General features: G+C 38.9%; 1 protein-coding gene across 1 annotated transcript in view; it reads left to right on the top strand.

Moving 5' to 3' along the window:
- FSIP2 (fibrous sheath interacting protein 2) overlaps positions 1-14,819 on the top strand; it is a 123,740-nt gene that overhangs the window by 51,740 nt on the left and 57,181 nt on the right. The window contains 1 exon segment of the mRNA XM_089329034.1: positions 8,845-8,908. Coding sequence (XP_089185160.1) covers positions 8,845-8,908 — 64 coding nt within the window.

Raw genomic sequence — 14,819 nt, 5'->3', positions numbered from 1 at the left:
GACAATGTGGTTTTGAAGAAGATTTAAATAAACTGGAAATTTCCTAAATTATTTGCAGATAAATTTTTCAGATTAGAGTAGAATATGTCATCTTTCCATGTCTATAAGGCTTAATAACTGACAGAGTAATTGACAGAGTAAAGATTGCATAACTCCTAAAATATAGTAATTTTACAATTTTTGTACATGGTGGAAGGTAAGGATCTAATTTCATTCTTCTACATATAAATATCCAGTTTTGCCAGTGCCATTTGTTGAAAAGACTAACCTTACTCACCTGTATAGTCTGAGCACTTTCGTCAAAATTCAGTTGGCTGTATGCGTATTAATTTCTGAGCTTTCTATTCTGTTCCATTGATCCATGTGTAGGTATTTATGCTAGAACATGCTGTTTTAATTATGATAAATTTGTAGTATGTTTATTTTTTTTTTTTGACAGGCAGAGTTGGAAAGTGAGAGAGAGAGAGAGAGACAGAGAGAAAGGTCTTCCTTCCATTGTTTCACCCCCCAAATGGCTGCTATGGCCCGCGTGCTGCGCCAATCCGAAGCCAGGAGCCAGGTGCTTCTTCCTGGTCTCCCATGCGGGTGCAGGGGCCCAAGCACTTGGGTCATCCTGCAGTACCCACTTGGGCCACAGCAGAGAGCTGGACTGGAAGAGAAGCAACCGGGACAGAACTGGTGCCCCAACCAGGACTAGAACCTGGAGTGCCGGCGCTGCAGGTGGAAGATTAGCCTAGTGAGCTGCGGCACCAGCCTGTAGTGTGCTTTTAATTCAGGCATTGTGATGCTTCCAATTTTGTTCAGATTGGCTTCAGCTACTCTGGATCTTTTGTGATTCCATATGAATTTTAGAATGTTTTTCTAATTCTGTAAAGAATATCATTAACATTTTGGTAGGCATTGCATTGAATCTAAATTGCTTTAGGTAGTATAGACATTTGAATTATATTCATTCTTCCAACCCTTAAGGAAGGACTATGCTCCATTTTTTGGAACCTTTTCATTTATATCACCAAGGTTTTATAATTTTCATTGTAGACATCTTTTACTTCTTTGGTTAGATTATTCCTAAATATTTGATTTTTAATGGATATTGTCAATGATTTTGTTGAATTTTTCATTCAGCATGTTCATCATTAGCATATAAGAGAACTACTGTTGTTTCTATGTTTATTTGGTAACCTGAAACCACACTAAATTTATTATTAGTTCTTACAGCATTTTGGTGGAGTATTTGAGTTTTTACATGTATGACATCCTGACACCTGAAAACATGGAAAAATTTACTTCTTCTTCTCCACTGTTTTTATCCTTTATTTCTTTCTCTTCTCTAATGTTCTTGCTGATACTTCCAATACTATACAGAATGAGAGTAGTGAAAGTGGGGCATGCTTATCTTATTGCAGATCTGAGGGGAGATGCTTTCAGTTTTTCCCCATTCAGTAAGACATTGGCTGTTAGTTTGTCATATATATCCTGCATAATTTTTAGATATGGTCCTTCTGTAGTTTGTGGGGAGTTCTTATTATAAAGAGATGTTAATTATTATCAAATGCTTTCTCCACATCTATTAATTTGATTCTGATTTTTGTTCTTCATTCTGTTGATATGATTAGTGGCATTTGTTGATTTGTGATTTGTGATTTGCATCTCTGGGATGAATTACTTTGATTATGATGTATGATCTTTTTGACCTGGGTTTGGTTTGCCAGTATTTTTTTTTTTTTTTGAGAATTTCTATATGTTACTCAAAATCATATACCTATGGCTTTCTTTTTGTGCTGTGTCTGTTTAGGTTTGGTATCGGAGCAATATTGACCATATAAAAAGAGTTGGGCACAGTTCCGTCCTCTTTAATCTTTTGAATAGTTTGAAAAGTATTGGAGTTATTTCCTCTTGAAATGTTTTGACAGATTCAGTAGTAAAGCTATCAACCCTTGGAATTTTCCTTGATGAGAACTTTTGATAGTGTTTCAATCTTACTGCTAGCTCTTGGTCTGTTCGGATTTTCTCTATCTTCTTGATTTAGTCTTGATGTAAGTTGTATGTACCCAAAAATTTATCAGTTTCTTCAAGGCTTTCCAATTTATTAGCATACATTTTCTTTAAAAGATTTATTTTATTTATATGAAAGACAGTTACAGAGAGAGGTAGAGACAGAGAGAGAGGTCTTCCATCCACTGGCTCAACCCCCCAGATGGCCACAACGGTTGGAGCTGTGCTGATCTGAAGCCTCTTCCAGGTCTCACCACATGGGTGCAGGGGCCCAAGGACTTGGGCCATCTTCCACTGCTATCCCAGGCCATAGCAGAGAGCTGGATTGGAAGACAAGGAGCTGGGACTAGAACCGACACCCATATGGGATGCTGGCGCTTCAGGCCAGGGCGTTAACCCGCTGTGCTACAGCGCTGGCCCCTAGCATACATTTTTTATAGTGGTTTCTTTTATGATCATTTGTATTCTAGTCATGTCAATTTTAATGTCTCCTTTTATTATCTCTAATTTTATTTGAGTTTTTTTGTTAGTCTCTATAAGTGTTTGTCTATTTTGTTTTATTGAGCTTTTGTATCTGTTTTTTAAAAGATTTATTTACTTTTTGAGAGGCAGATTTACAGAGATGCAGAGACAGAGAGAAAAGCCTTCCATTCCCTGCTTCACTCCCCAAATGTCCATAACAGTCAGAGCTGGGCCAGTCTGAAGCCAGGAGCCAGGAGCTTCTTCTGGGTCTCCCATGTGGATGCAGGGTCTCAAGCACTTGAGCCAATTTCCACTGCTTTCCCAGGCCATCAGCAGAGAGATGGATCTGAAGAGGAGCAGCCAGGACATGAACTGGCATCCATATGGGATGCCAGAGCAGCCAAGCAGAGGCTTAAATTACTACACCACAGCACCAGCCCCCTTTTGTATTGTTTCTTAGTTTCAATTTCATTTATTTTTTCCTGATCTTTATTATTTATTACTTCTCACCTCCTGTTAATTTTGTGTTTGTTTTTTAAGTCCTTGAGATGCATCATTATGTCATTTATTTGAGTCCTTTCTATTTTTTAATTTAAGCACTTAATGCTATGAAATTCCCTCTTACTACTGCTTTTGCTGTATGTAACGTATTTTGTTATGACATGTTTTCATTTTCATTTATTTAAAAAATGTTTTGAATTCCTTTTTAATTTCTTCAATACCCATTAGTCATTCAATAGTGTATTGTTTAATTTCCACGTATTTGTAAATGTTCTTTTGTTCTTGTTGATTTCTCGTTTATCCTTTGTGATATTATAGAAATTTACTGAGACTTCATTCTAGGAAATGTTCCATGTGCTGATGTGAAGAATATATATTCTGTAGCTGTTGGGTAAAATGTTTTGTGAGTGTCTGTTAGGCCCATTTTTTGAATAGTATGGTTCAACTCCTATATATATTTGATTTTCTGTCTGGATGAACTGTCCATTGACGACAGTATGGCGTTAAAGTCTCTCAATATGATTGTATTGGAATCTATATTTCCCTTTATGTCTAATAGTATTTTCTGTATATATTTGGGTGGTATTGTGTTGAGTCCATATATCTTTATGATTCTTATCTTTTCGGTGAGTCAGTTCTTTTAATAATATAAAATGTCCTTGTCTTTTTTAAGTTTTTGTCTTATAGTCTGTATTATCCGCTTTTAAGGATAGCCTCTCCTGCTTGTTTTTGATTTCCATTTTCCTGGTATATCTTTGTCCAGTCATTCACTTTCAGTCCAAATGTAGCTTTCTTTATTTGTGAAGTGAGTTTCTTGTATGCACCCTTCTCTTTCAGTCTGCGTAATTTTTATTTGTGAATTGAGTTTCTTGTAGACACCATGTAGCTGGGTCTTGGTTTTTTGTCCATTCAGCCAACCAAAATCTTTGGCATCTAATATAATCCACTTACATTAAAGGCTAGTATTGATAGATAAAAATTAATAATGGTCTTTTTGTTAATTGGTTATTTTTTTTTTTAATTTTTGACAGGCAGAGTGGACAGTGAGAGAGAGAGAGAGAAAGAGAGACAGAGAGAAAGGTCTTCCTTTGCCGTTGGTTCACCCTCCAATGGCCGCCACTGCAGCCGGCGCACCGCGCTGATCCGATGGCAGGAGCCAGGATCCAGGTGCTTTTCCTGGTCTCCCATGGGGTGCAGGGCCCAAGCACCTGGGCCATCCTCCACTGCACTCCCTGGCCATAGCAGAGAGCTGGTCTGGAAGAGGGGCAACCGGGACAGAATCCGGCGCCCCAACCGGGTCTAGAACCCGGTGTGCTGGTGCCGCAAGGTGGAGGATTAGCCTATTGAGCCACGGCGCCGGCTTGTTAATTGGTTATTGATCACATCTTATGTTATGGAATCTGATAGAGTCTTAATTTTTCATGATGTCTACTTCTAATGTAGGACTAACTTCAGAATTTCTAGGAAGGCTGGTCTGGTGGTGATGAATTCTCTTTAGTTTTTGTTTATCTGGGTAATATCTTCCTTCTCCTTCACTTCTGAAGTATAGCATCACTGGATATAATATTCTTGATTGGTAGTTTTTTTTTTTTTTTTCTTTTCGACTTGAATATATTATCCCACTCTCTTCTGGCCTGCAGGGTTTCCTTTGAGAAGTCTGTTAGTCTAACTGATTTTCCTTTATATGTAATTTGATGCTTTTCTCTTACTGTCTTTAGGATACTCTCCTTGTCCCTAATTTTGAAAATGTGTCTACAGTATGCCTTGGAGAAGATCTTTTCAGTTGAGTCTGTTTGGGGTTCTTTGAGTTTCTTGTCTATGTCTATCTCAAGACTTGGAGAGTTTTCAACTATTATTTCATTAGTCAGTTCTCAATAGTTTTTTCCTCTCTTCTTCAGAAATCTCTATAAGAGGACTATTTGGGTACTTAATGATATGCTGTATTTCATGTAGGCTGTCTGTATACTTTTTAAGTATTTTCTAAGTATTTCTGTTTGACTGGTTATTTCAAATATCTTGTCCTATGGATCATAAATTCTTTTGTCCAACTGGTCCATTCTGCTCTTGATGCTCTCAATCGTATTTTTTACTTAATTGACTGAAGATTTCATCTCCACAATTTTGTTTGATTAATTTTAATGATTTCTGTCTTCATAGTGAATGTTTCATCCAGGTCACCTGTTGTTTTTCTCATTTCTTTAAGCTAGTATCTGTATTCTATTACATTGCATCATATTTCTTTACACTAATTATTTTGAATTTTATTTCCAGCATTTTATAGATTTTATCAGTTTCTAATTTTGGGAAACTATTGTGTGTTTTTGAGTTGCCATGCTATATTTTTCATGTTTCCTGTATCCCTACGTTGTTGTCTGCACATCTGATATTGTTGTGGGCTATGTTAGGCCAAAATTAGTATTTCAGTTTCTTGCCTTTTATTTAGAGAGGAATTCTAAACACATGCTCAAACATGGCATGCAGCATGGTAAAATTTAAAGTTTATTTTGAAAATGAGAAGAATACACAGGAGCATGTGGGCTTTATTAAGGAAGAGTGTACCCGTAGGCCGGCGCCGTGGCTCAACAGGCTAATCCTCCACCTTGCGGCGCCGGCACACCGGGTTCTAGTCCCGGTCGGGGCGCCGGATTCTGTCCCGGTTGCCCCTCTTCCAGGCCAGCTCTCTGCTATGGCCAGGGAGTGCAGTGGAGGATGGCCCAGGTGCTTGGGCCCTGCACCCCATGGGAGACCAGGAAAAGCACCTGGATCCTGGCTCCTGCCATCGGATCAGCGCGGTGCGCCGGCTGCAGTGGCGGCCATTGGAGGGTGAACCAACGGCAAAAGGAAGACCTTTCTCTCTGTCTCTCTCTCTGTCCACTCTGCCTGTCAAAAAAAAAAAAAAAAAAAAAAAAAAAAAAAGAGTGTACCCGGAAGGGTAAACAGGGATTTTCATACCAGTCTTTCCAGGGGTCGACCAGGAGAGAGAGGGAGCAATCCAGAAAGCAAGAAAGCAAGCATATCCAGATCTCCCCACCCTTATTATTCACTTCCAAAAAGGGGGTGGTTACATAGTCTGATTGACAGGTGGGGAGTACAGGTGATTACATGGGACAGGGGGGTATAGTCTCCAGCTCATGAACTTAATGTATAATCTATCTCCCTGAATTTTCACTTGATCATAATAGTCACTTAAGTATAATAGTCCCTCTTCTTTATGGTGTAGGTTTTACTTGAAAATAGTTTATGTTTTAGGTAGAATTCAGAATATAACTTGGCTTGTTGCTTCAGCTTTGAATCTAGGTTACCCCAGAATCTTAACCTCTGAGTGATTTCTGTTGGTTTAATCAGTCTATCTGTGTCTATATGTAACACAGTATTCTAGACTGCAATAGTTTGTAGGTGAACAGAGTGACTTTGAGGTGAATGTGGGCTTCCTAGTGTGTGTATGTATCTTCAGTCCTCAAAGTGTTTTATGTCAGTTACACTAGTAATTGTGATAACTAGGGCTTTCTTATTGGTGATGAGAAATATAAAGGGCCCAGTCCCCATGTCCCAATGGCAAGAATGATGCTGGGCGGCCGGCGCCGTGGCTCACTAGGCTAATCCTCCACCTAGTGGCGCCGGCACACCGGGTTCTAGTCCCGGTCGGGGCGCCGGATTCTGTCCCGGTTGCCCCTCTTCCAGGCCAGCTCTCTGCTGTGGCCAGGGAGTGCAGTGGAGGATGGCCCAGGTGCTTGGGCCCTGCACCCCATGGGAGACCAGGAAGACCTTTCTCTCTGTCTCTCTCTCTCGCTGTCCACTCTGCCTGTCAAAAAAAAAAAAAAAAAAAAAAGATGCTGGGCTTGTGAAACCAGTAACTGTGGCTTTAGGACTGTGTGAGAGTTCCTTCTAGGAGAGTGCAGCTGGTGCTGAGGCTAGTGACACAGAAAGCCCTAGTTCTAGTACTAGGAGATGTGAATTGAACCCTGCTCCAGTCCTGCAGGTATGTATGAGATTTTGCACTGGCAGCTATGGACCCAAAGAGGTGAAATGCAAGAAGGTTCTTCCCTAGATCCCACCAGGTAGATTCTACTGGGTTTGATGAAATTAAAATTGATTGTTTACAGCCCCAGAGTTGCAGGATGCACTGAGGTCATTACTCAGATCTCCCAGTTGGGGAGCCAGGTGTTGCAGATTTTGGCAGCCAATTAATTGCCTGAAGCAGAACAATGCAGTAGAGCACTCCAGATACTACAAGTGCACATAAGTTGCTCCCAAGTTTGTGATAGTAACACCAACAGCCCCAGTTCTATAAGGCACAGATGGAAGTGTCTCCATTTCACATGCAGCATGCAGGAGTATTGCTGGGGTTTGTGCCTGGGGCTCTCAGAACAAATATCTAGGAGGTGTGGAGAGACTTCCTCAGGTCAAGTCTGGATTGTTTTAAAAAATATTTCATTATTTGAAAGGCAACATTAAGAGAGAGAGAGAGAGAGAGAGAGAGAGAGAGAAATCTTCTATCCACTTGTTTATTTTCCAAATAGCCATAATGGCTGAGGTTTTGCCAGGCCAAAGCCAGGAGCCTAGAAATCTATTCAGATCTCCCACATGCGAAACAAAGGCCCATCTTCTGCCTTCCTGGGTACATAGGAGAGAGCTGGTTTGATTGAAAGTGGGGCAACTGGGACCCGAATTGGTGTCAGTATGGGATGTTGCCAGGTCCAGATGGTTTATGGACTGTTGCTGCTAGCCGCAAAAAGCTACAGGGTTCTCCCCTATGTCACATAGTTATTGAGTGAAGCTCCAGGGCTTATGCCCAAAACTCTTACAGTTACAGGATGCAGGGGGTTTGCTGTCTCTCCTCTAAGTTGCCCTGACTTTAGCTCCAGTCTCTTCTGGTAGCAGCATGACTGTGTGCTGTTGCTGCATCAGAGCAAGGTTCAGCCAAGACTACCACACCCAGTGGAAACTCTGGTGCCTAGGAGAGTGGGTCAGGGGAGGCAGGAGATTTGGCTTCCCTTCTCGGAGCAAAGTCGCTGCTCAGTCAGTTCCCCAGGCTGGACTTGAAGGTCAGTGGGTCTGTCTAATTCTCCCTCAGTTGAAGTTGCCAGTGTCATGACACCATGGCGATTTCTTTCTCCTTTGTCCTGGGAAGATTGCGTTTCGCAGCCGGCAGCCAGCTGCATAGATGCAGGGTTGGCAGGCAGCACAGCTGGCCATATCATCATGTTTGTCCTCTTTCCTTGCTGTCCCATGGAGTCTCAGTTCTGTTTTGTCACTTCTTTGCTGATAATTTGTCTGTCTCCTGGGGATGTGATCCTTCCTTTGTTTTTCTGTTACCTTTCTACAGCTGAGGTCATTGTGGCTTTTCACTATTTAACCATTTTGGAGCCTCCATAATAAAAGTTTTGAATGCACAGTTCCTAACAAATTTCCTTGTGTAAAATCACTGTACACATGCTATTCCATATTTTGTTCTGGAGAAATGAACATGCTTAAATGTGTCCACTCAATTTGAGAGAGAGAAGGGGTTGGGAAAAGAATGGCCAGAAGAACACTGGGCAAGAATTTTTTCAAGTTCAGACTGTGTCTTTTTCCCTAATTTAACAATACTGCCTATCCTGTTACTTTAAAAATTCTTTAATGTGAGTATAATTATATGCTGATTCTCAGTCTTCACAGACCATCAGATGTTCTTATGGACACTCACTGATACAACAAGGTCATTTGAATTTTTATTTTGTAATTAACATGTGATATAAACGTTATTAAAATATATTCCTTATAAATTGACATTTAAGAGAAATTTTAAAATTTCTGTATTTTAAATATGGAAATAATCATTGGTGTTCAAGTTTGAGAAGCAAATTATTTGTTAATCTGTTTGTTTTATTATTTTGAATTATGTAGAAACGTACAAATGTTGATTGGAATGGAAGAACAACCAAGAGATCAAGCTACCTCTGTGAATCAGGTAAGGATCAGTGACAATTATTGAAGAAATCATTTATTCTATTAGCTCATTCCTTCAACTAACTCTTGCTTCAGGCTAGATCTAGTGAACATGTAAAAAATGGAAACTATAATTTTTACATAGGGCTGTTACAGAGTAGTGCGAAGATAACCACAGTTATAATCACAGCCCAATATGATAAGTACAATAAAATAGTTGGTGTGGAGGTGGGTTGTTTAGCCTAGTGGTTAAAATACCTGTGTTTTGATAGGGAGTTGTGATGTAGCAGGCATGGCACAGCCCTGGCCATTGTTACATCTGGGGAGTTAACCATGGATGGAGCATATTTCTGTGTATCTCTCCTTTTCTTTGTTGTAGCTCTGCTTTTCAAATAAATACATTTTTTATAATTTTGGTTTTTTTAAGATTTATTTATTTGAGATCCAAAGTTACAGAGAGAGGGAGAGACAGAGAGAAAGGTCTTCCACCCACTGGTTCACTCAAATGGCCTCAACGTTCGGAGCTGGGCCAATCTGAACCCAGGAGCCAGGAGCTTCTTCAAGGTCTCCCAAGTGGGTGGAGAGGCCCAAGCACATGAGCCGTCTTCCGCTGCTTTCCCGACGCATCATCAGGGAGCTGGACGGGAAGAGGAGCACCTGGGATATAAACCCGTGCCCACTATGCTACAGCCCCTCAAATAAATACGCTTTTAAAAAATAAATATCTTTTTAACAGAGATAACTGTATTTTCTATCAGAGTATCTGGATTACATTCCTGGTTCTGGCTCCTAAACTCACTTTCAGCTAATGCAGACCCTGGGAGGCACGGTGATGGCTCAACTATTTAGATCCAAGCTGCTCTCATGGGAGATTTGAATTGAGTTCTCCCCTCCTGGCTTAGGGCCCAGCCTATTTCTAGCTGTTGAGTGCATTTGGGAGTGAACAATTAGATGGGAGCTCTGTCTCTCAAAAATAAAAACAAAAAACTGGATATATATGAAAGTCAAAAGGCCTACAATGCCTAGGCATAAGATCATGAAACTTTACAAAAGAGACCACATTTGAGACATGAAAGATGATGATAAGAAATTTCTATTTTATTTTATTTTTCTATTTTTATTGAGTTATTACTAAGTTGAAAAACATTCATTTTTCTGTTTAGTTTTGTGTTTATTATTTTGCTTTTACAGCATCTTATTTTCCGTTCACAATCTTGAGGTGTACTATATGATTAAACATTGTATATATTTAAAGCATGAAACTAGATGTTTTATATATGTCTGAATAAGGAAATATTAACTATAATTTAAGATCTATTCTCTTAGCAACATTCTTTTTTTTAAGATTTATTTTATTTATTTGAAAGACAGAGTTACAGAGAGAGGTAGAGACAGAGAGAGAGGTCTTCCATCTGCTGGTTCATTCCTCAGATGTCCGCAACAGCCAGAGCTGCACCAATCTGAAGCCAGGAGCCAGGAGCTTCTTCCAGGTTCCCCATGCGGGTGCAGGAGCCCAAGGACTTGGGAAATCTTCTACTGCTTTCCCAGGCCATAGCAGAGAGATGGATGGGAAGAGGTGCAGTCAGGACTAGAACTGGTACCCATATGGGATGCTGACACTTCAAGCCAGGGCTTTAACTGGTACGCCACAGTGCCGGCCCAGGAACTGTATAATATGGGCTTGTTAAGTATAGTCACATTGTTGTATTTTGGATCTCCAGAACTTACTTATCTCACATAACTGAATTTTTTTACTCTTTGACCAATATCTCCCTCCAGCCCCTGACAACTACCCTTACAATTTCTATTTCTATGAGTTTGACATTGTTAGATTCCACATATATATAAGATCCTGTAGCATTTGTCTTTTTATATGTATACTAAGCTTATTTAGTATAATGCCCTCTAGATTCATCTTTGTTGTCAAAAATGGCAGTATTTCCTTTTCTAAGGTTGAATGGTATTCCATTGAATCTGTGTACCTGTCATTTGAGCAATCTAGATCTAGATAAAAATAGAAAGATACATAGATAAATAATTTTTTTGACAGGCAGATTTAGACAGAGCGACAGAGAGAAAGGTCTTCCTTTCCGTTGGTTCACCCCCCTAAATGGCTGCTACGGCCGGCGCACTGCACTGATCTGAAGCCAGAAGCCAGGTGTTTCCTCCTGGTCTCCCATGCGGGTGCAGGGCCCAAGGACGTGGGCCATCCTCCACTGCCTTCCAGGGCCACAGCAGAGAGCTGGACTGGAAGAGGAGCAACCAGGACGGAATCCGGCACCCCAACTGGGACTAGAACCAGGGGTGCCGGTGCCACAGGTAGAGGATTAACCAAGTGAGCCGCGAGGCCGGCCAATAAATAATCTTGATATACACTCAGTCATCCATATCCACCCAACTGTGCTCAATGTATGTGTAGTTAGGATACAAAGGTTGTGTCTGTGCTGAACAAGTACAGGTTTTTCATGTCACCATTTCCTGAACAATAGAGTATAACAGCTATTTACATTGTATTAGGTATTATAAGCAATCTAGAGATAATTTAATGTTTATGAGAGTTAATATGTAAGTAATATGCCATTACATATACAGGGTTTAAGCATCCATGGATATGGTAACCTGTGTTGTCCTGAAGTGAATCTTCAATAGATACCAAAGGATAACTGTACATACAGAAATTTGTTTTCTCCACTCATCCCTCAACAGATACTTAGATTGTTTCCAAATCGTTGCAAGATGAACATGAGAATGCAGATATGTTTATAAGCATACAGATTTAATTTCCTTTGTATAAATACACAGTTTGGAACTGTTGGATTATAAAGTAGTGCTATTTTAACCTTTATAGAACTTCCATCTTCTTTTTTGTAATAACTGAAGTAATTTACAATACTACCAACAGTGTTCAAAGGTTCCCTTTTCTCGACAACTTAACACTTTTTATTTTTTGTTGCTTAGTTAATAGTCTTCCCAATAGATGTGAGGTTATATTTCTTTGTGATTTTCATTTGCACTTTCCTGTTGGTTTGGGATTTTAAGCACATTTTTTATAAAACTGTTTCTCATTTATAATTCTTTTTTTGAGTAATTTGTTTAGATCAGTTCAGGCCTAGTTTCATTGTTTTAATTGGGTGATTTTTTTCTTATTAGTTCCATTTACATTTTGGTTATTGACCCTTTAATATATATATGGTTTGCACATATTTTTTACAATTCTTTACGTTGCTTTTTCACCTGTTGAATGTTTATTTTGCTATGCAAAAACTTTTTTCGTTTGATATAATGCCATTTGCATATTTTTTCATTTATTGCCTATCTTTTTGTGTCATATACAAAAAATATTTGCTGCTTGATCATACCAGTGCCAAGAAACATTTCTGCTTTGCTTTCTCCTAGTAGTTTTATGGTTTAAGTTCTTATATTCAAGTCTATATTTCATTTTGAGTTGTTGTTTTATATAGAATATAAGGGGTCCAACTTAATTATACATGTAGATATCCAGTTTTCCTTCCTCTTTGTGTTTTGTTGGCACACTTTTCTATGATTAGCTGACTATAGATGTGTGCTTATTTTTTTTTTTTTTGCATGAGAATTCTTCTCCATTACTTTGTTTTTTGTTCTAATACCATACTGTTGTGATCACTATAATTTTATATTTTGAAATCAGAGAGTCTGATGCTACCAGCTTATTCTTCTTGATCAAGGTTCCTTTGGCTATTTGGGAACTTTTGTGGTTCCATGTGAATTTTAGCCTCTTTTTGGGGAAGACAGGGGAGGATTCTCTATACAGTGCCACTGGGAATTTGGTAAAAATTGCATTGAATTACGTAGCTTCTTTTTTATTATTTTCTAGAAGTTTGTAATATACATCTTTGAAGGTTTGATATAAGTCTCTTGTGATATAAATATTTAGGTCTTATTGAAAAACATTTTAAATTGGGGATTCAGTTACTTTAGTAAGTAAGAACTTTAGTAAATAAAAAAAGCCACTTGCAGTTAGAATGAGAAATTCTGGAGTTGATTACACAGTAAGCTGAGTATAGGTAATGTTAATATATATGTCTGTTTTTAAAAATCTATATTGCAAGTGTTGAAATATCACATGGTACCCATAATAATGCAAAACTTTGTGTTTGTTGATATCTTAATTTAAAAATAGTCAGAATAAAATGAATGTTGGCATTTTTTGTGTTTTTATTTTTCATATTTTCAGGCTTATTGTCAAGTTACATTGTTCTCATACATTTATTCAATTCACCTAAATTTTCAAATTTCTTGGCATAAAGTTATCATATATCTTATCCATATAGATTAGATTATTGAAAGACAGTGTATGTAGCATAGTGACTAAGGAAATATTCTGCTCCCAGACCTTATTTATATTTAAACACATTCCAACATTTAAAATGCATGTTAGTTTGATCAATTTATTTATCATCTTTGTTCTTTAGTTTTCTCAACCATAAAATGGGTTTAATAATAGAAATTAATATAATTATTGTGAAATTTCAATGAGTTAATGGTGCTAAAAGTTCTTGGGGCCAGCTCAGTGATTTAAGCTGCTGCTTACTATGACAGCATCCCGTATCAGTAGACCTGTTCAAATCCTGGCTACTCCACTCCCAGTCCAGCTTCCCATCAGTTTTTCTTTTATTATTTTGAAGATTGCACACTATATTTCTTTCAGCAATTACCCTTAAATTTTAGCATGTATAATTACAGGATAATTTCCTTCTGATCACTGCTTCATATCATACTTGTTATGGTTTTCCAATAATGCCAATAATGAAGTTTTTACCTAGGAATGAGCATACCCTGTGTGCATCTCACCTTGGGCTTTGCATGCTCAGTGTGCAGCTAACCCAGGGTCTGAGAACGCTCAGTGCATGGCTCACCAGAGGAATGAGCGTGCTGAGCACTTGTCTCACAGGGAATTGCTCTAAAGTTTTTACGAACCAGATTACTTTTCTAGTATTATCTTGTATGATTAGATTATTTTAAAGGTTTTTTTTTATTGTCTGTCCATATGTTTATTAACTTCTTATATTCATTATATTTTCATTTATTTTATACTTTCTTGTGAGCAATTGCCAGTTTTTACTAAAGTGCTCGATATTTTTTTCCTTGAAAGAGTTGCAGAGAGATAGCTGTGCCAAGTCAAGGATGGGAGCCTGGAACTCCATCTGGGTCTTCCATGTGGGTACAGCAGCCCAAGCACTAGAGCCGTCTTCAGCTGCTTTCTCAGGCACATTAGCAGAGAGCTAGATTGGAAGTGGAGCAGATGAACTCAAACCAGTGCACCTCAGTCTGTAACTCTACCTTTCAAATAAATAAATAAATCTTAAAAAAAAAAAAAGCTTGCATATGGGATGCTGGTATTTCAGGAGGAGGCTTAAGCCAGTGTACCACCATACCAGCACCAGTACTCCATTCTCTTGAATGTCTCTGGGGTCGGTATTGTACATAATGGTTTAAGCCACCACCTGCAACCCCTAAATCCCATATGAGATATCCAAGCTGCTCCACCTCCAATCCAGCTTTCTCTTAATGTACCTGGGAAAGCGGTGAAAGATAACCCAATTCTTTGGGCACTGCATTCATATGGGAGACCCTGCTGAAGCTCCTGGCTCCTGGCTTCTGGCTTCTGGCCCAGCCCTGGCTGTTGTGGCTATTTGGGGAGTAAACCGGAGGATGGAAGATCTCTCTCTCTCTCTCCCTATCTCTCTGTGACTCTGTTTTTCAAATAAATAAAATAAATCTTAAAAAAGAAAAGAACTGTCTTTAATGAATGTATTTTTGGAGAGTATCCTCTCAGATTTTATTTGATAAAATTTCCCTTGATAGGGCTGGTTTTGTGGCATAGTGAGTAAAGCTGCCGCCTGCAGCACTGGAATCACATATGGGTGCTGGTTCAAGTCGTAGCTGCTTCACTT

This window comes from Oryctolagus cuniculus, chromosome 3 (assembly GCF_051225735.1).
Source record: "Oryctolagus cuniculus isolate XC-2025 breed Fujian yellow rabbit chromosome 3, ASM5122573v1, whole genome shotgun sequence".
NCBI lineage: Eukaryota > Metazoa > Chordata > Mammalia > Lagomorpha > Leporidae > Oryctolagus > Oryctolagus cuniculus.
Note: the sequence above shows the minus strand (reverse complement) of the source record. Positions and strands in the feature narration are given on the sequence as shown.